The sequence below is a fragment of the Cetorhinus maximus genome, chromosome 7, assembly GCF_964194155.1.
Source record: "Cetorhinus maximus chromosome 7, sCetMax3.hap1.1, whole genome shotgun sequence".
NCBI lineage: Eukaryota > Metazoa > Chordata > Chondrichthyes > Lamniformes > Cetorhinidae > Cetorhinus > Cetorhinus maximus.
In genome coordinates this window covers 18699652-18716394 of record NC_135885.1, presented here as the reverse complement: position 1 = coordinate 18716394, position 16743 = coordinate 18699652, and the positions used below count along the sequence as shown (strand labels likewise).

At 42.9% G+C, this 16743-nt stretch overlaps 1 protein-coding gene across 2 annotated transcripts in view; it reads right to left on the bottom strand.

The window, feature by feature from the left end:
* oca2 (oculocutaneous albinism II) overlaps nucleotides 1–16743 on the bottom strand; it is a 573569-nt gene that overhangs the window by 416847 nt on the left and 139979 nt on the right. For both annotated transcript variants that reach the window (XM_078544815.1, XM_078544816.1), the window contains exon 3: nucleotides 13443–13556. In XM_078544815.1, the coding sequence (XP_078400941.1) occupies nucleotides 13443–13556 (114 nt within the window). The remainder of the gene's footprint in view (nucleotides 1–13442; nucleotides 13557–16743) is intronic.

Below are 16743 nucleotides of genomic sequence, written 5' to 3'. Positions count from 1 at the left end.
CAGATTTGCAAGAGATGCAGGGGGAAGGTGAGGAACAATTTTTTTTATGCAGTGAGTGGTAATGATCTGGAACTTGTTGATCACAGGGTGGTGGAATTGGAAACAATCAATGATTTCAAAATGAAGTTGAGTGGGTACTTAATGGATGTAAACTTGCAGGTCTACAGGGATCGAGAGTGGGAGTGGGGCTGATTAGATTTCTCCGCGGGAAGCCAGCATGGACTCAAAGGGCCAAATGGCCTCCTTCTGTGCTGTAAATTACTATAACTGTGTGCTTGGTAAATTAATACAATATTTGGAATATTAAATAAGTTGAATGTTCTCGTTAAGCTTAAATTTATTCTTTAGACTTTGGAGACAAATCATTGAAACATGATATGTCTCTCAATTACTGAGAAAGGCAGGGATGTAGTGTGTAGCGTTTTACGGTCAGATTAGGAGCAGCTTTGACCTAAGTGGCATCTGTCCATTTACATTTTTTGTATAGCATACTTATGGTTAGCAGATAGTAGACCCAATCTCAACAATAATGATCACCTTTGTTTTATTAATTTCCCCCTTTGTATTCAAGGTTCCAGGTTTTTACCAATCTCTCCATGGCTAGAATGTGTACAAACAGGAGAGTGAGGGGTGTCCGTCTCAGTGCTGATTTTCAAATGCCGGTGGGATAGGGGCCAAGGTCATCTCAGGATCCCAATGCCTCTGGGCAGTCGGGAATGTCAATCGAAGAGCCATGGGGAGGGGGAAGGGAACAGGGAACCTGCTCGCTGCCAATTAACGGCCCATTGAGCTCCATGAGAAATTCGTTAACGGGTCGAGAATGTGATTTTTAATACAGAAATAAAGTACTGTAGATACTGAAAATCTAAAATAAAAACAGAAATGCTGGAAATACTCAGCGGCATCTCATGAGAGAGAGAGAGAAGAGAGAGAGGAGAGAGCGAGAGAGAGAGAATGATCTGGGCATAAAAAGGCATTTTAAGCTTATTTTTCATCGCTTCACTGATAGCCCAGTGAATAACTGCAGCAGTAGCAACCATACAAACCAGAAGGTAACACAAAGCTCAGTTTGTGCGCAAATAGCTGATCTTAGCTAGGTCAACAGGTGAGCTGCAGTGACTGGACATCAGGTGGAAACAGCATCAGCGCTGGTCTGAATAGGCAACCAGGAGTCAGTGTCTGAGCTCACAGGAGAGTGGCTCACAGGCTGAATTACCAGAAGGATGTTGATGCCTCTGAAACCACTTCCCAAAGAGAAAAGTGAGACAATTGAGAAAACAAAAAATAAACAAGTGGAAAATAAAATCCATTTTATGAAATCTAGCTAAATCCAGGGGTGATTTGATCGAAGTTTAAGGTTTTAAGGGGGAACAGATAGGGAAGACAGAAACTATTTCCTCTGATTGGAGAGTCTGGGACTACAGGGCACAGTGCAAAAATTAGAACCAGGCCTTTCAAGGAAAAGTCGACGGGGCACACAATCCAACAATGTTGGCAGCCCTGTAGCCTTTTAACACTCCATTAATTGGCTAGAGGCAGGCCTTCTGCCCCAAGATGTCAACGAGCTGCCAGTCAGTCAGATTGGCTGGCAGCTCTGTAGTCCCTCTAGCACCACTGGGAGTAGTGGCCATTGCTGGGACTACAGGCAGTCCCCATCTTATCAGTACCAGGAGCCCAGGACATAGGTAAAGGGGGGAGGCCCCTGGGTAGGCGATGAAGGGGGTTTGTGTTGGAAAGGCCAAGGAAAAGGGGGCGCCTTGGGATGGCAGTTGGGAAAGGGGGGCCAGTGATGGAGGTGCCAGCTTTTCATTTCCATATTTTTTAAACTGCTTCTCAAAATGTTAGGATGGAATGTGAGCACTCTGGATTCTTCTTCATAGGCAGGCCCTCGGAATCGAGAATGACTTGCTTCCACTCCAGTTCAATGGGTTCTGAAATAAGTCCAATGTGTGATCTGCAAACTCTGCCACATGAGGGACAGGTGGTGCTTAGAGGGTCGGGTGGATGAGTTGTTTGAAGACTTGTGCACGCTCTCCAACATAGACTTTTCCTCTGTGTCTTCCCAAAGTCTCTCGATGTTTTTAGCACCTCCTCGGATGAACCTTCTCTATTTTGCTCAGTCACAAATTAGGGTCTTCCATGAGTTTGACTTCTTCAGGGATGGTTGGAGGACATCCCTAAAGCATTTCTATAGTCCTCAAAACCCAAGGCTATGATCATGGTTTACCAGGCAGCAGTGATTCCCCATGTGCTATATGCTTCGAAGGCTAGGCCAACCTGCAGCAGGCACCTTGAAGCATCACCAGCAATGCCTTTGCAAGATCCTCCAAATCTGGTGGCACGAAAGGCAGTCCAACAGCAGCGTCCTCCCCCAAGCCAACACGTCCAGCATTGAAGCGCTAATCACTCAAAGCCAGCTCCATTGGGCAGGACATGTCATTTGTATCATAACAGGAAATGCTGGAAAAGCTCAGCAGGTCTGGCAGCATCTGTGGAGAGGGAAAAAGAGCTAACGTTCCGAGTCCACGTGGCTTTTCTTTTACATCTGACACCAGACTCCCAAGGCAACTGCTCTACTTGGAACTTGGTCATGGCTGGAGATACTGCAGGCCTCTGCCTGCACAGCCCGCACAGATTCCTTCAATACCTACGAGGAACCTCGTGAGCAAAATTCTCCCCATTTAATCTATGAACGAATAAGCCAATAGCTGAAAACACATACAAATGCTCAGTCATGAGCTGCAGCAGCGTAGAGAAAATGGCTGTGACGCCTCAATCAATTGTAGTCATTTTCATTTTGCTGATCTTGCACTTTCCAACAATGCAAATGACACTTTGCGAGAAGATAACTGCTCTGGGACGTGACAAAATGTCAAAGAAATGCAGATTCAATATCAGCCATGATGATTGCATCAGACAGCAGCTGAGCTTCCTAATTCTTCCATATAGTACATGCAAAACTGCAACTATTCAAATCAGTGCTATCTGAGAGACAGAATATTTTATTAGGAGGAAGATGAGGTATACACTAGAGGTATAAATACAAATGTGAAAGTAAGGCCAGTCTATGCAATTTAGAGCTAGAGACAAGCTTAAGTTTTTACAACAAAATTGTTAAATACAAGGAATGTATGTAAGAATCATATCCCACTACCCATAGATCACTGTTGTGCATTTAAATGACATCTCAATGAGATATTTCACACCAAGGCAGGGTGAGGAATAACAATGTCCATCTTGCATTAGTGAAAGCGTACATCCTACCTCTTGATCAATGAATATTGCTGTCTGGAATACAATACCAAATCAGGAAATCTCACATGTTGTGTTAACATGGCCATACCCACTTGCCCAGTTTATTAAAATGTTATAATTAATATTAGGGTTAGCAGATGATTGTGTTACACCTGACTTGACCAAGCAAGATGTTGCCTAAAATGGGCAAGTGTTATACCCCAAGGTCTAACTTCTCTTAACCTGCTATGTACCAGAATCTATGTCTGCACAATATTTTAAAAAGGCATATCTCAGGCGTGTCTGATTCTCAGTCATCCATCACTATCTTTGATTAGTTTTTTCCTAGTCCCCTCTAAATGTATTTTTCTTCCCTACGTTAATTTTTTGGAGATGACAGCACTGTCCCTACAAAAGGAACGAACAGGCAAGCAGAAAGTTAGGTTGCTGAATTGGCAGGTTCAAAAAGACTGTTCTTTCACATTAGTGCAAATGATTTAGATTTTGTTGCAATTTGCAACAGTAACTCAGTCAGCAATGTCTCCCAAATCAAGGTTCTCCCCTGTGTCCTGACCAACATTTATCTCTCATCTAACATTACTAAAACAGATTACCTGGCCATTATCTCATTGCATGTTGAAGAACCTTGCTGTGCACAAATTGGCTCCGGTGTTTCCTGTATTACAACAGTGACTACAATTCAAAAGTACTTCATTGACTGAAGCTCTTTGCAATGTCCTGTGGTCATGCAAGGTGCTATATAAATGCAAATTCTACTTTTATCTAATGTGTCAAACCTAAAATTAATCTCATCAATTTATAGCAATCCCAGACATTAATTTGAAATGTAACTTTCTGATAGTCAAGCAAAATAGGACTAGGTGTCCCAGGGGAGGCCTTCGCTAGGGTCACACTCAAAAGACTCCATCTATTTGCAGACCGAGTGTATCCAGAAGCACAATTTCCACGCTTGCAGACCTACAGCCGATATGATCTTGTCCATACACCAGCCACAAGACAAGTGTAGGGAATAGGATACACCTCTTTACCTTACTTGCATTGATCTCAAAGCATTCAACACCAGGGAAAACCATGGTTATGGGACTGTATGCCACAACCCCTCCCTTGATCTCACTAAATGACGCCCTTCTGGAAGTAGTCAGCAAATTCTGCTACCTTGGGTCTATGGTGACAGATCATCTGTCTCTTAATGCAGAGCTCCATCCACGCATACAGAAAGCTGCTACCACCTTTCGCCAACTCCAAGAAACTTGCATGAAATAACATCAAGCTTACTCTTAGTATCAAGGTGCTGGTTAATTGGACCTGTGTTCTCAGAACCTTGTTGTCTGAAACATGGACAACTTACAGCTTTTAGGAAAGGAAGCTCAACAAATTTCACCGTCGCTGTTTGCAGCACATTCTCTGGGCATCTCACAGAAGGGCAAAAATCACAACTGCGGTAATCCCTTCAAACTAAGTAATGTTGGCCATCAGCAAGTAGAGGCGACATAGCTGGCTCAGGCATAGTCGCAGGTTGGAGGATGGATGCAAACCCAAGAATTCTCTGTATGGCGAGGTAGCTGGAGCTAGAAGACAAGTAGGATGCCCAAAGCTCCACTTCAAGGATGCCTGCTAGCATGACATGTAGGGCCTAACATCGATTTTCACACCTAGCTAATGACAAAGGGAAATAGCGACATCACCTATGGGCCAGCGTGCGCCACCATCACAATCAGTGGTTACATCACCATGACAACAGGTGTCACACCAAAAACACCACGTCAACACCATAACCACTTCGTGTGCGGCGCTTGTGGCAGAACCTGCCTCCTATGGATTGGTCTCTTCAGCCATTGGCAAAGATGCACCATATGATGCTGCCACATCCCCAACAGGTTTGCTGCACGACCACCAGGAAACCACCAGCAATTCAAAGTTCAAGTACAGCTATCTACAGTTCTGGGTTAGTTCAAGTCAACTGCCTTCTTATTTGATAGTCAGCAAGAAAGGGTTAATTCAGTCATTCGATAGCAACCTAGCCCTGTATATTTTGACCGAATCTGAATAGGAGTCAATGAACTGTCATATACAGAAAATATTACAGTCAAACCAATAAATTAATCTCAAAATCATCTTTCATGAATAGTTAATCAAAGTAATGATTTATTACAGTTAATGCTATTTAATCTTACTTATGCATCACTAACTGTAATTATATTCATGTGAACTAAAATTAATCTATGTGGAAATATCATCACTGTTTGACACAATGAAGCCCCATTAGTTTATTTAGACATAGGTTAGTAAAACAAATTATACCAGACTTCTGACAATGAGCGCTTGAAATTTGACATTTATTTTTGTGCAATAGCAGCTCTGCAGAATAAGCCTACAATGTAAATTCCTACTCAATTTGCTCTAAGAAAATTAGAATTTTTAGTGGGCTACATAGAAATACTAAAGTTCATTCAGCTACCAGCTGCTGAATTTCAGCTTGCTGAACTTCCCTGAGGCTATTTAGGTCAAAAATTAGAGCTGCAAGATTTTAACATCGCTTGGAAAAGCCCAAGAATGGTAAATATTTAATGCAATGAAAATCAGATTGAAAGGTATGCATTTCTCCAGGCTTGGGGATTTCCCTTGACCTACTTCTATTCATTAATGAACTTAAGTGTAGATTGTGCTCAATGGCTGTTAACTTGCCTCGCTCAATACTGTGGGCTTTTCCCAATGTGCTTGAATAGTTTTACCACTTTTCTTCCAAACTGTAGCAACCTCCGCATTAAATTTCAATAGCATGTCTATAAAGTCAAATTGTTCACATTATACACACAAGACAGAGAGAGAGAAAGAAATAGAGAGAGCAAGAAACAGAACGAGAGATAAAGAGGAGAAAAGAGAGAAGAAAGAAAGAGGAGAGAAAGAAAGAGTGAGAGAAATTGAGACCATCCTCGGACTAGAAATTCAAGAGCTCCGATTCCCCCTCAGCCACCCTTAGCTGTGTATGCTGCACACAAATGGTGAAGTTTGTAGAGCCCAGGAGATTGGTCCCCAGACTTTAGTCTAAGGACAGTGCTGCAGATTATGCAATGGAGTTCTGGAATATGGGCCACTGCTAGTGATCAGTGGCTGAGAGAACAATCATGTCATTTTTTTTTCTACTATTTGTTTGAACAATGTGAACATCACTGGTGAAGCCAGCATTTATTGACCATCCTTAATTGCCCTCCAGAAGATGGTGAGCTGCCATCTTGAACTACTGCAGTTCATGTGGTGTAGAGTTAGGAAATAGAGACAATTTAAGTAAGTTATATTTGTACTTGTGGGTGTTAGGAATGAGTTTTAACTTTAGTGTTTAAGTTTAACTTGTATTTCTGTATCTGTGTGTTAAGAAAGGTCAAATTTAGTTTCACTTTAAAAGATGCCTGCATTTCTAATGAGATTTATGACTTTGGAAGTTAAATTAAACAAACAAGAGTAGAGAAAGTGGGCTGTTGCCTAGAGAGGCAAGTCCCTCCCACAGACACAAAAACTAGAGAAACAGCAGTTTTGAGTTCAGTTTGAAGCAAGGAATCCAGAGAGACTGGACACTGGGAGAGGGAACTGCAGAGTGAAAGCAGATTTCCCAAAAGAAGCAAAAAGGTCCCAAGGCCAAAAGAGACAGAAACAGGGGAAAGTCCCAAGCAGGCCTTCTAGTCAAAGGAAGGACAGGAACCTGGAAAAGGTCCTGTTAATGAATGTTAATGTTAAGAGTGAGGGGCAAAGAGAAAGGCTCCAAGTTTCAGATTTAAAGAGACAAAAGCTGCAGAAAGCAGATTTAAAGCGAGAATAGCTTGCAAGAGGCAAGAAGGTCCAAATAGATGGCTGAAGGCCTGTAAGTCTTTGCTATGGGCATGTGAAGCAGTGGTATACTGTTGACAGCTGAGTCGGAGAGACAGAATGTATGGAAGGAAGCTTGAAAGCATATGGTGACCCAGGGAAGAGGAACATCAGAAGGAGAGTTCGAAACCCTGGGGGGTGAACCCTTGCAGAAGGCAGCTGTGAAAAAGCATCAGTTTGGGAGACGATTCCAAAGCGTGATCTTTGAGTGGAGTTTGGAAACCCTCATGTGAAAGATGGAGTGCAGTGAGACCGGTTGGCTCACAGTGTGACAAGCATCTGGTGAGGTGGGGGTGGGGGGAGGGGGGGGGTGGTGGGGGCAGGAGTTGAGAAGAGATCCATAGCATCTGGTTGAGGTGGCATCTGTCACTCGGTTTCAGAGTGTGGTGTATCTGACCACAGGTTGCCAATTGGGTTACATGGACTGTATACTTACTGTGAACATTAGTTTGTAAGATAGCTTTTGTAACTTGAGTTACCCTTACAAATCTGTACATATCTGTAAAAGTATAATTGTCAGTGCAGGAGTATTGTAATATTGTTCATCTTTTCTTGTTTAATAAATGTTATGTTTTTGTTAAAAGTTCATTTGCTGACTCCAGTGTCTGTTCAGTAGCCCCTCTCCACGTTTCGAAACAAACAAATAAAAGTTAGGATCTATCAAGCTGGGTTCCATCCTGGGATCAGACTTGTAACCTCAGCTGGGGATCATAACAGTAGGTACACCCACAGTGCTGTTAGGAAGGGAGTTCCAGGATTTTGACCCAGCGGCAGTGAAGGAACAGCGATATAGCTCCAAATCTTAGAGGAGTACCCATAGGTGGCAGTGTTCCCATTCATCTGCTGTTGTTCTTCTTCTAGGTGGTAGAGGCCGTGGGTTTAGATGATGTGGTCAAAGGAGCCTTGGTGAGTTGCTGCTGTGCATGTTGAAGATGGTACACACTGCTGTTATTATGTGACAATGGTGAAGGGAGTAAAAGTTTAAGGTGGTGGATGAGGTACTGATCATGGGGGTTGCAACTGTAGTATAAGGGTCTGGCACATATAGGGTTAATGTGGGACTGCATACAGTCCTGCACACACAGTGATGTAAGAGAACACATGCAAATGTAATGCAAGTATGAACCCACCACAGGTCGGAGTAATTATTGACATGCCACCAACTAACTTCATCAACCTGCCACTGAGAAATCAAAATTTCCCATCCCACCTAATTAGGTCACCCCGCTCTTGTAGGCTCCATAAAATACCACCATAAAGTGGGGACAAGATGAGTCACAGCTATGATATGTCTATTGGCAAACACCTGCCAACACCCATTTTTTAGACTTGTGAAGAAAATACATTTGGATGAGGTACAGGAAGGTTTCTGAAGAGCTACATTGCAGCATGAGTGACTAACTTGAGGAGAAATAGGCAGAAAGTTGGGGGGGGAGGTGAATACATTTTATTAAAATTTGTGAAAGACAGGCAGAATACAGGTTTACTTCTCGTGTACAATATTTTTAAACTCATTCCACTGGTTTTGTGACACATTGAGTTGAGGCCTAGGCAGAATTTTCACTCTATAGTGGGGCTGAGAACAGAGACAGACAGGTGTGTAAATTAATGCTGCTGGCCAGCATGCCAATTTGCCAGCAACATCCCGCTCCCGGGCCATTTTCCCCATATACGAGATCGGGGTGGAAGAAATTAAAGTAAGTGAAAGGCCAATTGGGGCCAATTACCAGAGGCCGATTGGAATTTTCCAGTTGGGAATAGGCCAGCTGCCCGGAGGCAGTCTCCCAGCGCTGGGGATGGGGGGAGGTGGGGGGGGATGGTGATTGGGGGTCGGTGGGTGGGCAGGGTCGGGGGTGCGGTGGTTGTGGGCAGTGCTCCAGGCAGGTTTTGAGGTGCTTCCTGCCCATCTGGATATCTCTCTTACCTGCAATGGCAGGCTTCAGCTCCTGTGCTGGAAGGCTTCCTATTGGCCCTCCAGCTTCAAGAGCCCACCCGTTGGATGGCGGGTGCGCTCTCTGGCTCCTAATTGACCAGTTCATGGAAAGTCACTGCCACGCGATGATCCCAACACAGTGAGGGGTCAGGACCCCCTTTTGGCCCCAACGTCCGGGTCCCAAACCAAAATCCTGCCCCCAGTATTTGGAAGGCAGTAGACAGCCAAATAAACCTGTTACTATTTATAAATGATCTGACTTTATTTTAACGTGAAGCTATTATCTTTTTTAGGAAATGTTTGATTGACCGAACAAAGGCAGGAATGCTACTCACAGGACAGGAGTTTATTGTGTAATTGCTACACTGACAAGAGTTTATTGTGTAACTAATTCCCTGAACAAAAAGGCATAATCACCTCTGGCCTTGCAATCAGTTGGAGACTGTGACAAACTACACAATTCATTGCCACCTAATTAGTTTAAGTCAACAACTGTAGGCCTATTAAAAAATCAATTTTTTTGTTGCAGGAGCCAGTAGACTACAAGTATCCAAATGGGTTAAGGACACTAGATTATAATATGAATGGAGTTAAAATATTGGATAAGAATGTATGTCAGAGGCATATTTTTCCAGTTTGGGTGACAGGTAGATTGAACCTGAAAGCGAAAGTAATTTGAAATAGGAATATTAATGTAGATGAAAAATGTGCTTCTGGGCTGCGCAACCCTGGAATTTTAGAACCCAGTTATGTGTAGACTTCATCCCATTTCTACTAACTCTTTAAATTATGATGGGAAGGAGGGGGGGAAAGAGTGCGGTGGGTGAAACATCACTGGCAGATCTTCTTGACATCCTATTTGACCTGAGCTGACTTTCAGATTATAATCTCTATCACAAAGTTCACCTGTTTCCTTCCACCTCTGACATCAAACCCCTTCCTTCCCTGCCTCAATCTATCCACTGCTGAAACCTTCATCCATGCCTTTTTTAATTTCCAGACATGACTACTTAGCGGGGAGATGGTGGCATAGTGGTAATGTTGCTGGGCTGGGTAATCCAGAGGCTAATGCCCTGGGTGGATGGGTTCAAATCCTATCACGGCATCTGGTGGAATTTAAATGCTATTTTTTTTTAATCTGAAATTGAAAGCTAGCCATAAGCCATCATTGATTGTCATAAAAACCCATCTGCTTCATTAATACCCTTTAGGGAAGGAAATCTGTCATCCTTACCTGGTCCTGTCTACATGTGACTCCAGATCCTCAACAATGTGGTTGACTCTTAACTGCCCTCTGAGCGACTCAGTTCAAGGGCAGTTAGGGATGGGCAACTGATGCTGATCTTGGCAACACCACCTACAACCCATCAAAGATGAAAGAAAAAAAATCCCAGACTTGACTCCTGGTCAGTCTCCCATCTTCTGTAAACTTCAGTTCATCCAAAACTCATGATGTGGCATGTCATGCCCATATCATACTCCATACTAAGTCCAGCTCACCCATCACCCTTATCCTTGCTGACCTGCATTGGCTCCTGGACTGCTCCACCACCCCTCCCCACACCAAAGCCTCTAATTTAAAAATCTCATGCTTATGTTTAAATCCCTTCACATCCTCATCTCATTAGCCTCTTTTTATTCATTCATGGTATGTGGGCTTCGCTGGCTGGGCAAGCATTTATTGCCCATCCCTAGATGCCCTTGAGAAGGTGGTGGTGAGCTGCCTTCTTGAACCACTGCAGTCCATGTGGTGTAGGTATGCCTTTAGGGAGAGAGTTCCAGGATTTTGACCCAGCGACAGTGAATATATATATTTCCAAGTCAGGATGGTGAGTGACTTGGAGGGGAACTTCCAGGTGGCGGTGGTCCCATCTATCTGCTGCCCTTGTCCTTCAAGATGATAGTGGTCGTGGGTTTGGAAGGTTCTGTTGAAGGAGTCTTGATGAATTTCTGTAGTTTACCTTATAGAGTGTACACACTGCTGCTAATGTGTGTCAGTGGTAGAGAGAGTGAATGTTTGTGGATGTGGTGCCAATTAAGCAGGATGCTTTATCCTGGACTGTGTCAAGCTTCTTGAGTGTTGTGGTAGCTGCACTCATCCAGGCAATGGGGAGTATTCCATCACATTCCTGAGCTCCAAGCTCTATGTTTCTCTCACCCCGACATTCGGGGTATCCCTTCCTCCATGCTCCACATTTTTAATGGATGTACCTTTGGTCATCTGGAAATCCTTCTCCAAGCCTCTATCCTCCTTTAGGACCTTCCTAACAGTTAATATTTCCTTCTTGAGTATAGATTGGGGGAGACCAGCCAGGAGTGCATTGAAATAGTCATGTCTGGAGGTAATGTAGGCATGGATGAGGGTTTCAGCAAGAGATGAGCTGAGACAGGATGAAGTCAGTCAATGTTACAAATGTGGAAATAGGCAGTCTTAGTGATGGAGTGATTATGAGGTTGGAAGCTCCTCTCGGCATTAAACGTAATACCAGGGTTGTGAACAGACTGGCTTAACCTCAGTCTGCGGTCAGGGAGAGGGATGGAGTTGGTAACTCGGGAACAGAGTTAGGAGCAGGGGCCAAAAACAATGGCTTCAGTCTTCCCAATATTTAATTGCAGGAAATTTCTGCTCATCCATAAGCAGTCTGATAGTTTATCAATAGTGGAGCAGTGAAGAGAGGTGGCGGTGAGGTAGAGTGGCGTGTTGTCAATACTGGAGCAGTCGAGAGGGGTGATGTGAGGTAGAGCAGAGTGTCTTCAATGTACATGTAAAAACTAACACTGTGCCTTCAAATGATGTTGCTGAGAGGTAGCTGAGAAAAAGGAGGGGGCCAAAGATAGATCCTCGGAAACACCAGCAGTAAGGGTGCAAGAACAGCAAGAGCAACCATTACAAGTAACTCTCTGGCTATGAATAGATACATAAGAATGGAACCAATGAGAGCAGTCCCATCTATGTGGATTTAGTAATCTGATATGTAACATACCTTTAAGTATTATAATGCAAGGTCACATGATCTTAATATCCAATAGCAGAGTAGTGCAGGCTACCTCTATGTGTGAGCGTTGTGAGTTAGTCACTGATGAGTTAAGACAGAGTTTTATGTTGTGAGCACACAGTGTAGCTGCTGAGTTTAGTTTGTAAATAAACAGCATGTGTTTATTCTAACAACAATCTCTGGGTGTTCTGTCTCTATACCAACTCAGTCCAAACTCCAAAACAAGTGTGCAACCCGGATCCTTTAGCCCCAACAAACCAAGGGCATTGGATCCAACAGTGGATGACAATGGAGAGATGGTGTGGTCAACTGTGTCAAAGGTTGCATACAGTATGAGAAGGGCAAGGAGGGGAAGTTTATCTTTGCCACATCATACAGGATATCATTTGTGAATTTGTTAAGAGTTGTCTCAGCAAAAACCTGTTTGAAGGGATTGAAACATGGAGCTCCAGGGAAGATGGGAGCTGATTTGGGAGGCGACAACACTTTCAAGGACTTGAGAGCAAAGGGAGGCTTGGAAACGGAAAGGTAGTTTGCAAGAAGAGTCGGATCCACAGTTGCTTTTTGAGGAGCGATTTAGAGAGCGGGACAGCATCTGAGGAGAGACACAACATTGACAATCATGGGGTCAGGAGGGGCAGATGAGTCATCAGCAGTTTAATGGGAAAAGGATCGAGGGAACAAGAGTCTCATGGACAAAGTGAGCTCTAAGAGGGCATGAGGAGCGATAGGAGAGAAACTAGAGAAAGATGCGAACTTATGGCAGGGAGCAGTAATAAAGGAAGTTTGGACTGGTGGGCTAGTGGAAGGGAGAGATGCAGCTGATCAGATTGTCTCTAGCTTAGTGACAAAGAAGTCCATGAGCTCCTTGCACTAGTTGTTGGAGGTGAGGGTGCTGGGAACAGAAAAGTGGAGTTTTAGAATGTCGTTTGCAATAGAGTAAAGAAACCTAGTGGTTACCTTTGCATTCCTGGATGATCCTGCAGTTTTAGCAGGCAAGAACAGGACCCAAAAGTGTTTTAAGTGCACTCAGCTCTGAAGAAAGATCATACGGACTCGAAACATTAACTCTGTTTCTCTCTCCACAGATGCTACTAGGCCTGCTGAGTTTTTCCAGCATTTTCTGTTTTTGTTTCAGTGGTCCAGCCAGATAAACATCTACCTCAAAAGAGAGCCACCATAAAATTTCTTATTCCGCAATGAGGCAAGTTAATACTTCAATCAACTTAGATTGAAAATCAAAGTACTAAGTGCTGCAAATTGTTACAGCATTATAAACAATGCTAACCCCAAGTATTTTTCTCATTGGTATTTCAGCTGCCTTTGGTGGCTGCTCCTTCACATTCCCTCTGCATTTAATTTGCAGTCAAGGAGATTCATTTCATTTTGTAACTTACCCATTCACTTCAGAAGTAACATCCAACAAAGGTGTCTTATCATTGAAATCACTGCCTTTCGACTTGGAGTTGAAGAATTGATATTCTAAATTCCTCGGTGCATTGGAATGGAGCCTAAAATAAAGGGATGGAAGAATTTAGTTTGAAGATCATTCATGTACATTGGCCCAGAATTTCTTATCATGCTGAAATCGGTGAGATATGCCATACATTTTGCCATCTGGGGCACTGATCTCGCCAATGCTAATTTAAAAATGAAAAATAAAGGAAGACTTGCATTTATATAGTGCTGATTGTGGCTACCAAACATCTCAACACACTTTGCAACCAATGCAGTGCTTTTGGATGTAATCACTGTTGTGATGTAGGAAATGCAGCAACCAATTTGCACACAGCAAACTCCCACAAACTGCAATGTGATCATGACTAGATAATCTGTTTGTGATGTTGACTGGGAAATAAATATTGGCCAAGACACCAAGGGTAACTCCCCTGACATTCTTAGAAAGAATGCCATGAATCTTTTATACCCATCTGAGGGGGCACACAGGGCCTCGGTTTAACATCTCACCCAATATACTGCACCTTGATTAGTGCACTGGAGTGTCATTCCTAGATTTTTGTGTTCAAGTCCTGAAGTGGGACTTGAACCTGGAAACATGTGACCCAGAGGCAATTATGATACCAACTGAGCCGCAACTGACACTTCAAAATTTACTCCTGGTTTTCCCATTAAGATTTGTTGCTGTGACAATTCTATCTTTTTATTCATTCATGGGGTCCAGGCGTGGCTGGCTAGGCCAGCATTTATTGCCCACCCCTAACTGCCCGAGAAGGTGGTGAGCTGACTTCTTGAACCGCTGCGGCCGCTAAATGAGAGGCACGGAAGCCAAAGTCCACTCTCAGATTTGACCAATTGATCTTTCCCAATGCACGTGCCTGTGTAAGAACCTCTGCCTTTAGCTAGCTTCTCTCTGCCCTTGATGACGATCAAGATCTCAATGAAGAATTTCATCTCCAGGCCAGATGGTTAAATCTGACTATCTTTTAGTGATTACATGATAAAACATGGCCAATGGCAAAATGTAATATTGAGCCATAACATCAAGGCCTAAGTCTGCATGGAGCAATTTAGAATTGAATTCCCTACTAAGTGTGTACATTAATGGTTTTCAATGGTTTTCCTAAATTAATTACTTAACTGAACAGCTGAGGTTTCCATCTCACTTAAAGATCAAGGACACAAGTATCTAATCAGACCTGTATAATGGGCGCTGTTGATGTCCAGATACTATAGATCAAAGTTTAAAGACCAGAGATCAAACTAAAGTCATAGAAGTCTGCTAAAATTAATCATGATAAATTGAAAAGCACAGCCTGTTATGTCTCATTTCTTTGCTGCTGTCTTGACAGACTATGCAGGCTGGTGGCTGTGGGGTGCAAATGGACTAAATTCAGTAAAGCACGTTGATTCGAGCAAAGATTTAGATTATAAAACTTCTAAACCCACCTTTAATAATCCAAGGGGGTGAAACTGTTCTACACCGGCAGCATCAGTCCAGTAGCTAATTACAACCGATTTTTCAACATGACATTTTATTTTCAATTGACTGGGAAAATATCGCCAAGATTTTTAATTTCAAGCCAAGTGTAAGACAGTGAGACTATAAAAACGAGTCCCCAAAAAGGGTTTGAATTATCGTCCTATGAACTTCAATGAATAAAAAAAAAAAAATTGGGCGTGGTGAAAAATGGGCAGTCGATTCGCTCCATCTCCATTTTGCCCTGCTGTCAGAGACCAATATCACCCACCAGATGTTTTAGATTAGATTTAATATGCATAGCATTCGGCCAGTTCCTTACATACGCTAGGCCATGAGGAATCATTTCCTTTGTTTGGTCTGAGAAGGGAAGGTGCCATAGCGATTAAAATTCAACAGTGAACGCTCACAGAGTGGTTCAATCTAGGACAGTCTGAGCTCTTGCTTTTTCTGAATTTAATGTTGTACGAAATTGGCTTTTTGTATGTTGGAAGTATTTTCATTGCTTTGCAGTGAGAAAATTGGCATTAACCCAGGAAATTCACAAACACCATCAATCTTAAAAAAGACGACGAGGGGACAATTGAGTTGCGCAAAAGTCGCTGTAAACTCCAGCTAGGTATGAGTATTTGTGAATGTCATTTACCCCATAGTCTCCTCCACTCAAAGGCCCCTATATCTAGGATGCACCTTTGCAACAATGCGCATCCCCAAGAAATTCTGGTTGATTAACCAGAAAGCAATCTTACCAAATGCAGCAGCAGGAAGTTATCGGGCTCATGAGTCAAGAAAAATTCAAATTGACTTGGCTGGTGCGTTGGGCCAGTTATTTCTCTACGTATATTTGTTGATGGTTTCCTGTTGATTTCAATTTTAAACTCATCACAAAATATGCAAAAATCAATTGCACCAAGGTTCTGATTTTTAATCTGGATTCCCCTTCCTAGTTCCCATATTTCCATACCAGTTTCCTACAGCCTTAATGTTAAACATTGATCAAGATCTTGAAGAATTTCATCTCCAGACCAGATGGTTCTTTTGCCCACTACCACCCCACACAGCAAAATCCAAGACTTATAAATCTGACTATCTTTTAGTGATTAAATGATAAAACATGGCCAATGGCAAAATGTAACATTGAGCGATAACATCAAGGCCTAACCTTGACATTTAAACCTCATTCTGCAAATGGTGGAAATAGTACCTGATCTTTCCACAAATCAAAGTTTTCCACCCGCCACTCATTTCTCACATGTTGTGCTTATACCTGTGTTCACCACGTTCCACCTTTGAAACAATATTTTCCCCAACATCCTAATGATTAAAAGACTAGGATAGTTTATTGCTCACCACTCCACTCCAATACCAGGCACCCAGTGCTGGCTGACGCTTATTTATATTTACACATTTGAGTATAATTAACTGACCCCTGTTCACCTTATTCCCTTAAACTACTGGGTATTTAACATCCATCAAACAGAACCTATTAGATACTAACACACCCCAATTCTCCTGAAAGACCCAGTTCACGCTAAGTTAGCTGGCTCTAACTTTGCTAGTGATGGGGGCACTGTAATTGCATTCCGATTCCACAGGTTGGTCTGAAGAGTGAAAAAAAAATCAGCCACTGACAATCATGTTGGAAAGTCTGAATGTTTGAATGTTGGAGCCAACAGGGTCAAATGTGGCTGTGATGCCCCCTCTGTCAGCTGAGTATCTTGCCAATATACATTGCCCAGGCATACGCAAGGAGATGAGCC